This window comes from Fundulus heteroclitus, chromosome 3 (assembly GCF_011125445.2).
Source record: "Fundulus heteroclitus isolate FHET01 chromosome 3, MU-UCD_Fhet_4.1, whole genome shotgun sequence".
In the NCBI taxonomy this organism is placed as follows: Eukaryota; Metazoa; Chordata; class Actinopteri; order Cyprinodontiformes; family Fundulidae; genus Fundulus; species Fundulus heteroclitus.
The window spans coordinates 45,462,102-45,473,951 of NC_046363.1; the positions used below are offsets into that span (position 1 = coordinate 45,462,102).

Sequence of the window (11,850 nt, forward strand, 5' to 3'; positions counted from 1 at the left end):
GTGCTGGTGGGTGGCGGTAAACTACCTTAAACCTTAAAGGGTCTTTAATTTAACTCAATGAAACCCTGAGTTCTGCTCCTCGGGTTCCGTTTGCAGTGAGGAGACGGGTCAACGGTTTCAGAACCGCGGAGCGTTAGCCAGAACCGCACTCAGCCCAACCCGGCTGCCTCTGAGCTCAGAGTTCTGCTCCACGTCTCGACTGTTTTCTGCAGAAAGAAGCTGAAGCATTTTTTCTGCTACGCTGCTTAACGAGGTTCTGACCTTAACGAGCCTAACGAGTCTAAAGTAACACCTGAATGGAGTTCAACTCGTTACCGTCAAGCTTCCAGCCTCTTAATTATTAACCGTCATGAACTCGTTAAGGTTCCTCTGAAGTAGAGATTGCTGATTTGGGTCAAGCTCTAAAGCAGCTTTTCCACCTTGACTGCTTGAAGAACCTGAACAGAACTGGACCGGGTCCGTCTGTAGAACCCTGTTAGCAGTTTTTATTCTGGTGCCGTGGTTCTGCTTTAGAACCCCCTGTGGACCCGACGTCTCCAGAACCGCTGGGTGTAAAAACTGACGCCAGGTTCTGAACGGCGCCTCGTTCTGTGGCCCAGTTCAGAACCATTTCCAACATTCACATTTTTTTTTTTTTAGTTATTCTGAATAAATGCAAAGTTTAACCGGCTTCACAACAAAATGTTTCCTGTAAAATAAAACGATTTCCTCCAAAAAGCCCAGAGAAAAAAACCCACAAACATCCTCATGTTTGATCAAAGATGAAATTAAAACGATGTCTCTTAGTAAACATTTAAGTTTTAGACCTTTTTCTCCTTTATTTCCTCCCTGAATGAAGACGGAGTCGTTTATCAGACGGTTTTATTCTCTCTGTTCTCTCTGCATGCGGGGAAAACCTCACCAGACGACTGGGAGTCGTTTCCTAAGCTGATCTCAGAGCTGCGTTTCCCAGACGTCTGAAATGTTCACCGCCCTCTGCTTTGTGTTGCAGCTTCAGGTGAGGTGGAGGCGTTCTGCGCCGACCTGAGCGGGCGCCTCAACATCAACGCGGTGGTGAGGATGAGCGTGGACAAGCTGCACGACCTGCTCTTCTCCGCAGACACACACTTCCTCCAGCACCTGTTCTCCCAGAGACACTTCACCGGTACGCGGGGCTCTGCAGCTCCTCCTCCCGCCGCAGCCGTGCCAGGATTTATTTATCTGAGCTCAGCTATCACGACGCCGCGCAGATGAGACGCTCATGTCAGCAAGCTCTGCAGAACCTGCATGGACTTGTCTGCTTGGAGCATGAATGCCAGTTTTTCCTGTCGAGGCGGTGACCGTTGGAGCTTTTTGTTCTGCTGCTGTCACTCAAACACTCCTAATGGCTTATCCAATCAAGTTTTATTTCTATATATAGCTCCAATTCCTTATACACGCCATCTCAGACTCTTCCCAAAGTCAGCTTCCATCAGATCCTCCAGGTTGGTGAGAAAGTTTCCTCTCTAAGGAAACCCAGCAGGTTGCATCAAGTCTCTCCAAGCAGCATTCACTCCTCCTGAAAGAGCGTAGAGCCACAGTGGACAGTCGTCTGCATTGTTGATGGCTTTGCAGCAATCCCTCATACTGAGCATGCATGAAGCGACAGTGGAGAGGAAAACTCCCCCACTGCAAAAATAGAACTAAAAAAAAAGGAAAGTTTTCTTGAAATGAATATATTTGCCCTTGAATTGAGCAGGTAAACAAGACTATTTGCCAATGGAATAACATTTTAGCACTTAAAATAGGAACAATTCATCTCCATCATCTTATTTCAAGTGCAGGATATCTAATTATCTTATTTTAGGGTTAAAAATACTCATTCCATTGGCAAATAATGTTATTTACCCGCTCAAATCGAGGGTAAATACATTTATTTCAAGAAAGCTTTACTTATTTTAGGTTCTCTATTTGCAGTGAAGGAGTAAAACCTCCAGCAGAACCAGAATCAGGCTCAGTGTGAACGCTCAGTAGAGCCGGGCTTCCTTAGCGCCGCCTCAGACTCTCTGACGTGTTGCAGGTTTTCCTTTAGCTCCTTCGGTTCCTTAAAGATTAGAAAATAAAAACTTTAGATTTATAGCCTGGCAGAAAATCGGTTTAGATTGTGGAGGAAGATGTTAACCGTGTCTCCAGCTTAGTGACACAGAGTCAGAACCTCAGATCTTTTCTTTTAAAGCGCGTTTCATCCTCTCTCCCTCAGACCTGTCGGTGGGCGAGTGGCAGCAGGACGTCGGCAGCGGGACCACCAGCCGGGTGCTGAGCTACACCATCGCCCTCAACAACCCGCTGGGCCCTAAGACCGCCCCTGTGGTCGAGACGCAGGTTGGTTTCTGCTGCACCGGTCTGCGGGTCGGTGGAGCCCGGGTCCTCAGGTCCTCACGCCTCCGTGTGTCTCCCCCCCCCCCCCACAGACGCTGCATCAGAGCTGCTCCCGGGGCGAATGCTACGTGGTGGACTCAGAGGTCATCACCTCAGGGATCCCCTACCAGGACTACTTCTACACCGTCCACAGATACTGCCTGACCTCCATCAGCAAACACAAGAGCCGCCTCAGGTGGGTTCCTCACCCATTCATCCTTTCATCCATTCACCCTCATCCATCCATTTATCCATCCATCCATAATCCATTCATTCATCCATCCATCCTTTCACCCATTCATCCATCCATTCACCCTCATCCATCCATTTATCCATCCATCCATAATCCATTCATTCATCCATCCATCCACCCACCCATTGATCCATTCATTCATCCATCCATCCTTTCACCCACCCATTGATCCATTCATTCATCCATCCATCCTTTCACCCATTCATCCATCCATCCATCCACCCACCCATTCATCCATTCATTCATCCATCCATCCTTTCACCCATTCATCCATCCATTCATTCACCCATCCATCCATTTATCCATCCATCCATTCATTCACCCATCCATCCATTTATCCATCCATCCATAATCCATCCATTTATCCATCCATCCCTAATCCATTCATTTATCCATCCATCCATAATCCATCCATTTATCCATCCATCCATTTATCCATCCATCCATAATCCATCCATTTATCCATCCATCCATAATCCATTCATTTATCCATCTATCCATAATCCATTCATTCATTCATCCATCCACGGAGCGTGTTACATACGGCTGCAGTAAATCACCCAAATATGAGTCAATAAACAGAGAAGCTAAATCTTTATATGACCAATAAATGCAAATAAAGCTGCATCACAGATAAGAAGCCAGATCTCCAGGTTCATGTGTTACAAACGGGTTTAATTCAGCTCAGCTTTCCTGCTTCAGGTTTAACGAGATGGAAATCATTTCCCTGCCGCTGCTGCAGGTCTTCATGTAGATCTAAACATGAACTTTAGTCTCATATTTATTTATTTATTTATTTATTTATTTATTTATTTATTTTTTTTTCCCAGTGTCCTGTCTAGCAATGTGGCAATAAAAATTGATATCTTAATGCCAAATAGAGCTCGACAGATTTTACTTTTACAAGTGGAGCAAACAGCTTTCGCCATAATGCTCCGCTTGATTTGTGCGTGTAAATAGCTTTATTGTGATTCCTGCAGGGAGAATTTCAAATTATATGGACACTACAATGAGAAAGTAGGAGAGTAAAAGAAAAACAAGAAGAGAAAAAAAAAAGAGAAAGAAGAGGTGAAAGAAAGAAGAGATAAAAGGAAGAGAATGATAAAACTTCCTCTGTCTGCTCCATCACCTGGAAAGAGACACAAAAAGAACAGCACAACCAACAGACATAAAGCAACAGATACAATCGTGTAACATCTTGATACCATTGCTAAATCATATGTATTATTATTTAAGCTGACATGTGTAATGTGATACCTAAAAAAAAAAGTAAAAGAAAGTAAATAAATTATAGCCTTTCTATATATAAGTGAACATTTAATACCTGGGACCCAGCACCTGTGGGAGATTGTGAGAGTGCACTAGTTTAGGTGAAAATTATCCAGAAGGAAATGGCTTGATAGTGATTGTGGAGAACCGAAGACCCACCTCATATTTAACACTTTTTTACTGTTAGTGGAGTTTATCCTGTGCTGAAAATGTGTCTGACTGAAACGTCTCGGCCGTCCTGAGCTGCAGGAAGTCTCTGTTCAGACGCCTCTGACCGCCGTTCAGCTGACCGAGCAGCGCTCTTCACTCAATCACTGTTTGCTCTGCGATAACGGCCCATTCCCTGATTAGATAAGGGAGGAGGAAGCGGGCCTGGGAACGATTGGTGCTGAGCACACAGACCAGGTCAACAGAGCTGGATCTGACACTTTCATCTCCTCGTTAACGCTAATTGGGGCTGATTTCTGGCTCTGATGCCGACTGGAGAGGATCAAAGCTCGCAGTCCTTTCCTTTCCAGGCTCAGCTGCTTCTGTCTCGGGTCTAAAAAGCCCGTTGGACCTCCATGGTTGGCATCCGGTCCCGACCAGCAGGTCTCGGCTCAAAGAGCAACACGCGTGTTGCAGCCGTGTTAAACATTCACAGCGCTGCTCTGCCGGCTGTAACGCGGGTTCTGCTGCTTCTGGAGATGGAGCTGATGAAGCGGATCGGACTTCAACCTGAACCTCCAACCCGGGATCTCCTGACTCAGCGGGACGGAGGCATTCAGCCTTCACCTAAAAGCCTCTTAAACCTTTTCACCGACGTCTTTGTCACGCAAACGTCCTCTAACGGCTGTCTCTCTGTCTGTCTGTCTGTCTGTCTGTCTCTCTGTCTGTCTGTCTGTCTGTCTGTCTGTCAGAGCAGTAAACAGTAAACTGAGATGTGTTGGCTAACCATGGCGCGTCTCACCAGCTCTCCTCTGGTTTCTCTTCCTGCAGAGTTTCCTCAGACATCTGCTACAGGAAGCAGCCGTGGAGTCTGGTCAAAACGCTGATCGAGAAGAACACCTGGAGCGGCATCGAGGAATACTACAGGAACATGGGTGAGAACGAGGATTTTACGCACAACTAAAACGCTACGGCGCATTTTCACTTTATCCCAAACCCCCTAAGGAAGCCAGGGGCCTTCAGGAGCAGCTGTGTGGGTTTAGTCTGCAGCTGCTGGAGAACAGAAATCTCCCCAGAGCTTTGGAAGAAGTTGCTCTGGTCAAGAAAACCAAATCTAACCCTGCAGACAGCAGCGCCACAGCCAAACATGCTGCAAAAACGGACCTAAAAATAAGTAAAATGTTCTTAAAACTAGCATTTTTGTCCTAGATTTGAGCAGGTAAATAAGATTATCTGCCAATGGAACGAGCATTTTTACCCCTAAAATAAGATAATTAGACATCCTGCACTTGAAATAAGAAAATGGAGATGAGTTGTTCCTATTTTAAGTGCAAATATCTTATTCCATTGGCAGATAATATTATTTACCTGCTCAGATCAAGGAAAGATGCACTAATTTTAAAGAAATATTACTTAGTTTTAGTTTGGTTTTTGCAGTGTGGTGGTGGCAGCATCATGCTGCGGGGACAGCGAAGCTAAAGCCTGAGGCTCTGAACACGTTTTAGCTCCTCTGTGAGAGTGGCCTAGTCAAAGGCCAGCCCTAAATCCATCCGGCCTGGCTGAGCTTGAGTCCTTCCTGTGTCGCCGCGCTCTCACTTATTCCTCCTCTGACTTCCTGTCTGCAGAGAGCGAGGTGTGCAAGCTGGAGACGCTGCTGCAGACCGAGGTTTCCGTGGTGACCACCGGCGACGCCGAGGGCGCCGACGCCGCCAAGACGCCGCCTTCCCTGCGGCGCCGCAAACGCACCTGCTCCCGGCGGCAGAACGAGCGTGAGGGAGGCGGCGCCGAGGCCGGGGAGCGCGGGGACCGAGGAGTCGGAGAGGACCGCAACCGGAGGGAAGCCGGTGAGTCGGAGCGCCGCTGCCCTCTGGTGGCCGGAGGAACCAAGGGTTACACGCTACTAGTATGTTATAAAGTAGAGCCTCCCTGCTCTGAAGAAGAAAAGCAGTCAGAGATGTTTAACTCTTTGGGAGTTTTAGCTTCCAAAGGAAACATTTCAGAGTCTCAGCCACTGATAAATATTCTTAAAGATGTAAGGAAGAGCGAAGCATCTTAGCTGCTGCTAAGAAATAAAGCCTGCTGACCTCAGCGCCGCTTCGTGTGTTTTCAGGTGCTCAGTACATGAAGCTGGGGGACCGCGTCCGCGGCGGAGGACACGGCAGCATCTCCACGGTGGTCCTCATCGTCAGCTTCATGTGAGCGCAGCTTTCTCTGTGTTCCCTGTGTGTAGCGCCCCCCTCTGGTCGGGGTTACTGCGTGTTCTGATGCTCCGACTGTTCAGGTGCGTCTCAGTCAGGTAGGAGGAGGGAACCGGGCAGCGAGACGTCTGCAGGCTCGTCCATCTGTCGGTGTTCATCTCTGTTCATCCTCAGGATTCTGGCTTCTGCTACAATAACCACAGAAATCAGGACTTTAAACGTTAAACCTGACCAATCAAAGGGATTTTAGCCCAGAACCGTGGTTCTGCTCAACCTACAGCACTTACAGTACTTTCATGGAGATCCGGCTGTGGTTCGGCTCCTTTAGCAATGTGGCTGGCTGGAACATGAAATCAGCATCTCCATGAAGCTCGTCAGCAGAGGGAAGCAGGAAGTTCTCTAAAATGTTCTGATTGACTGTGGACCAGAACCAGCAGATGACGTGGCAGCCAAACCGTACCAGTGGATTCTGGACCTCTCCTCTGTTCCTCCACACTCTGATTTCTCACTGAAATGCAGAATTTACTGTTATTTGTAAAAGAGAACTTTGGGCCATTTAGTAACAGTCTGGTTCTGGTTCCGTAGTCCAGATAAGACGCTTCTGACGATGTCTCTGGTTTAACACGGTAGTAACCTCGGGTTCTGGATCGGTCTGAGGGTGGTGGACCCGGGAGTTCTGACTTTAGCTGCGGTCTCCGTCTCGTAAAGCCAAACTCGTTGTGATTGGTCGTAGCTTCAGAGCCTCCATGGCTGCAGTTATCACCCCTGGTTCGACAGTTTCTCCTTCCACTCAACTTTCCCCTCAGATGTTTGGACACAGCTCTCTGAGAACAGCAATCGCCTTTCATGGCTCACCTGTGACAGCCGTCAGACCCCCCCCCCCCCCCCCCCCCCCCCCATCCCATGACTGTGTAGACACAGCAGATTCTTTATTAAAATCCTTTGATTGTTCCTCTGTAGCCGTCAGACTATTAAGCGTAAATAATCTGAGCAGAGATGAACACCTGAGGATGTCGCTCCCTAAAATACCAGCTTCCTCCTGTTTGAGCTCAGTTACTGCATTAAATCAGCTGATCAGTGATTTTTTTCTACTTGGCTGAGATGCACCTCCATGTCTGAGAACATCAGAGCCCGTATGACCCGCCGGGTTCTGGTGTTCTGGTGCCGTTGGCTCTCTGGGTCGGACTAACCGTCTTTTTTTACGATGCGTCTCTTCCTGTCTCTCTTTTCTCCCTGCGCCGCGCCCTGAGCGTAGGATCTGTATCAGGTTGGTATGACGGGCTTCGGTTTCCCTCCGCTGCTGCATAAATGTGACGGATGTGAACGAAAAGGGGAGAATCCACCATTTAAATCAGATCGGCCCTCACATCCAACATGGCTGCCTCTACGCTGGCTCTGAGTCCAGCAGCGATCGCTCGTCGGTCCAGGAACACCCGACTGCAGGGTCTCCACTCCCTGACCCAGTCCCGGTTCTGTTGGGTTTCAGCTGCACGGGAGAATTTCTCTGGGATCTGCTTCCATCCTGAGAAAACATGAGTTTAACGCGCTGGAGTCTGAGAAAACGATGCATCATGGCTGCAGAAACACGACTTTAAACGCTGCAGACGGCGCCGATGGGTTTCACACCCAGAACCGACCCGTAGCCTCAGGTTCCTCTTCTGACGGCAGAAAACGATCAGAATCTGCTGGCCAAGAAATCTAAATCGGTTTAGAATCAGAACCAGTTTTATTTGCCAGGTCTGTGAACGCATGCGAGGAACTGGACTCTGGATACTTAGACATACTTATACTAGATATTTATATTACACATTTATACTACATACTTATATTACATACTTACACAATAAAACAGTAACACAATAGTGTAGTAATTAAATCAAACACAGTCTGCAGTATAAAAAACAAATAAACAAGCAGATTGAGACAAAAAAATGTATGAGCAGAGGGCGAAGCATGCAGGAGTAATTATTATTATTATTATTATGTTCATGTTGGAGGGTACACATACACATAAAAACATACATATCCACAGTGTGGCGAGAGCAGAGAAACCTGGAATAAATGAGGATTTTTATATATATATATATATATATATATATATATATATATATATATATATATATATATATATATATATATATATATATATATATATATATATATATATATATCTATCTATATCGGTACTTTAGTTATATCTTATACTGATGCAAATTTATACAACCTACTCTTAAAAAAAGAGAACTAATGAGTATTTTTACCCCTAACATAAGATAATTAGACATTCTGCACTTGGAATAAGATGATAGAGATGAATTGTTCCTATTTTAAGTGGAAAAATCTTATTCCATTGGCAAATAATCTTATTTACCTGCTCAAATCAAGGAAACATACTTTCATTTCAAGAGAAAAGTTCTTATTTTTAGTTCTATTTTTGTGGTGTAGTGTTAAACCAGGAGTCGTAGCTGATTGGTCTTTGATTTTTACGTCATCCTGAGGAAGTATGTGGCAACAGTGGAGAGGAACAACGCCTCTTTAACAAGAGGAAACCCCAAAACCCAGATGGGTCGACGTAAATCCAGCACGGGATAATGAATCCGTGCTGAAAGTGCAGCTTTTATCCCTCCGTTTTGTTTCCAACCGTCATAAAGGCTCAGAAATGGAGAAACCTTCATGTCGTCTGGTTTGACCAACGAGCCGTTGGGATGTTTGCGTCGTTTCAAGCTGCAGAGCACCGAGCCGTCTCTGCTGCGTTCTGCTCTTATTAACGCCAACGATCCTCCATGGGAGGAAAAAACAGATTTCAGATCCAAAATTAGAGCCCAAAACGAAATCCTGTCATCAGTTGTAATAACGATGGCTAATGGTGGATTGTTCCCTTAGCTTCATCTCAATGTTTCATGATTTAATGAGTCGTGTGTCAGCATCAACCCACCCTGAAATGTTCCACTTTCTTTTCCATCCTGTTTGGTTGTTTTTTATTATTATTTCTCATTAATCGTCTGGCTGTTGTCAGGATGTTTGACGGCTCTCTGTCTCTCTGAACTCCTCAGTCTGGTGGTTCTGGTGGTTCTCAACATGCTGCTGTTCTACAAGCTGTACGCTCTGGAGCGGGCGGCTCACACACTGGAGAGATGGCACTCCTACTCTGTCGCTGACAGGTAAGCTCAGCACAGGTGCTTCAGAGAATACCTGAAGACATGTTCTTCAGCACTTGGCATCATTAAGACCTTAACAGAGCTCAGAAAATGTTTAGCAAAGTCAATTATTGCCGTTATGTTGCTCTTAATTTACTCATTTTTACAAAAAGAGAACTTGTTAGACACATTGTTGGTTTAAGCTAGTTTGGTTAATTTCAGTCTGATTTAAGTAATCTTAGATTTTCTTTATTTCAATATTTATTTATAGGTAAGATTAGCTTAGATCATGGTAAGCTAACAGCAAGACGAGCTATCATCTTGTTAGCTTAGCACATTTTACACCAACGTAGCTTATTTAGCTTTGTGTCAGTTAGCTTTGATCATGTTATCTTATTTTATATTAATTTAGCTAATCTTATTTTTGGTTTTCTTGTCTTTTACAATATTTTTTTAAAGTTATTGTAATTTATTAAGATTATCCTAGCGTAGCTTTGTTATCTAGCTTCCTTTACGCTAACGTAGACCAGGCTATGCTAGTTAGGTCAGACTCTCCTGGCTAGCTTAGTTTGCTCACTTCAGTTTTCAGCGGTAAAAGCATTCGGCGGTTCTGGGTCAGAACCTTCAACCATCGCCGCGGTTCTAAGCGGTTCCGGCTCTCTCCACAGTCCTCTGCCCCAGACGGCGGGGGAGTGGGCGCAGGTTCTGCACCTCCAGCGGCAGTTTCACCAGGCGCAGCTCAGTAAGTGGCAGCAGATCCTGCAGTCGTCGGTTTCGCTCCTGGACCAGGTCAGTCTCCCCGCCGGCGCCGTGCGGACGGTAAGAACGCGCCCGCGGTGAGCAGACAGCCGCTGACCGCTTCTCTTTGTCCCCCAGATGAAGCATTCTCTGGAAAAGCTCCACAAGAACATCGTGGTACCGGAGGGGGAGCCGGATCCGTCCGCTGACACCCCCACAGAGTCCCTGTCTGACACCTGACCCCCCCCTCAGGTCTGCTGTCTCCAACATTTCCAATCAGAACCGGGTCCCCGGTGGGACCCACAGACGAACTACACTACCCACAACTCTCCTGTCCTGACTGACTTGAAGTGGCATCAGACGCCTTTAGCTTCGCCCAGTGAAGCGTCCAGAACCGCAGCAATAAGCTGTCCTCCAGCCGGGTCTCCTCTGTAAATAACGCTCAGAAACAGGCCACTGGTGGGCCCGCCGTTTTCCAGACTCTACTTCCTGACCCCAGCGGTTCCGCCTCAGTATTTATTATTACCTCCGAAGTCTCGTCCTGCTTTGAACACGTCATGTGATGGCTGTTCTGCGCTCTGATTTGCTGTTCTGGACCAAGAGGAGCTTTGTGAGAACGAGGTGCAGCAATAATGGAAATCTTTGCTCTTCGAATGTTTCACTGAAACTAGTTTATTATAATAATTATAATAATAGTGATGATGATGAGTGAAGAGCGTGTGCGCCGCCTCCGTTACCTTATCAGACGTTCCAGCGGTCGTTTTGCTTCCTCCTTCACCTTTTTGTCCCAATCTTCACATTTCAGCCGAGTCAGAACAAAAAGGACCAAGCAGAACTTTTCAGGTCCGGACGAACAAAAAGGGAAACAGTATTTTTTTTTTTCTTTCTCTGTGTGAAATTAATCAGAATTTGCTCGTCTTTTTTGTTTTTTTATCACATTTTTCACGTCCTGGTATAATTTTCTGTCGTCCATCAATCATCTCACCTTTCTGACTGTTTTTTTTTTGGGTTTTCTCCTCTGAGTGGAGCGGCTGCAGAAGCTCGTTGGCCCTGCTGTGCACGGTCGGCACCGAAGCGAGAGGCGGGTGTATTTATTACGGAAGGATGAGGAGAGAATGTACTGTAAAATTGTGATTGTACAAAAAACAAGATGGAGAGAAATGAAAATCCTAAAACATGCAACCAATCGCTCTTATTTGAGTCTGTGTGCTGTTTTCCTTTTCCTCATGTGCACCAATACTGGAAAAATAGCAGATTAAATGTTTAAATATTCTAAATAAAATTTTAAATAAATAGATGTTAATGTTTTTTTCATCAACAGTGGGAGAAATATTTAAGTTTTGAATTATTCTATCTAGATATTTGAAGATTTTGTGCCATTCAGTAAAGCTCAACTAACCAAATAATCACATTTATGTTTGTATCCGTACAAATTTGAAAGAATTTATGAATAGAAGGTTTTAAGAACAAAATCGGTTTATTAAAACACATTTTATTGCAACCTAGAGGTGAAAAAATGCTCAAATATTTGGGAAAAAAATACATCTCTGCAACACATTTTTAAATTTGACTTTTTATTTTGTTTTAAGTTGTCTTGACCTTTAAAAATCGTTTTATGACCGTTATTTTCCTGTTAAAGCTGCATTAATTTTGTATAAATATATTTCCTGTAACTGGCGGGTTGCTGGTTCGATCCCGCGCTCCAACCATCTCGGTTTTCTCAGAACTGCAG

General features: G+C 45.4%; 1 protein-coding gene across 6 annotated transcripts in view; it reads left to right on the forward strand.

Moving 5' to 3' along the window:
- The window catches only part of gramd1a (GRAM domain containing 1A), a 34,087-nt gene extending 22,676 nt beyond the window's left edge, over positions 1 to 11,411 (forward strand). For 3 of the 6 annotated variants that reach the window (XM_036135543.1, XM_036135541.1, XM_036135542.1), the window contains exons 11-20: positions 992 to 1,144; positions 2,219 to 2,340; positions 2,430 to 2,572; positions 4,877 to 4,980; positions 5,671 to 5,889; positions 6,156 to 6,240; positions 7,499 to 7,510; positions 9,297 to 9,404; positions 10,049 to 10,169; positions 10,257 to 11,313. In XM_036135543.1, coding sequence (XP_035991436.1) covers positions 992 to 1,144; positions 2,219 to 2,340; positions 2,430 to 2,572; positions 4,877 to 4,980; positions 5,671 to 5,889; positions 6,156 to 6,240; positions 7,499 to 7,510; positions 9,297 to 9,404; positions 10,049 to 10,169; positions 10,257 to 10,358 — 1,169 coding nt within the window. In that variant the 3' untranslated portion in view covers positions 10,359 to 11,313. Of the gene's footprint in view, positions 1 to 991; positions 1,145 to 2,218; positions 2,341 to 2,429; positions 2,573 to 4,876; positions 4,981 to 5,670; positions 5,890 to 6,155; positions 6,241 to 7,498; positions 7,511 to 9,296; positions 9,405 to 10,048; positions 10,170 to 10,256 lie in introns of all 6 variants that reach the window. The other 3 variants (XM_036135538.1, XM_036135539.1, XM_036135540.1) reach the window with 2 other exon arrangements.
- The last annotated feature ends 439 nt before the right edge of the window (positions 11,412 to 11,850 follow it).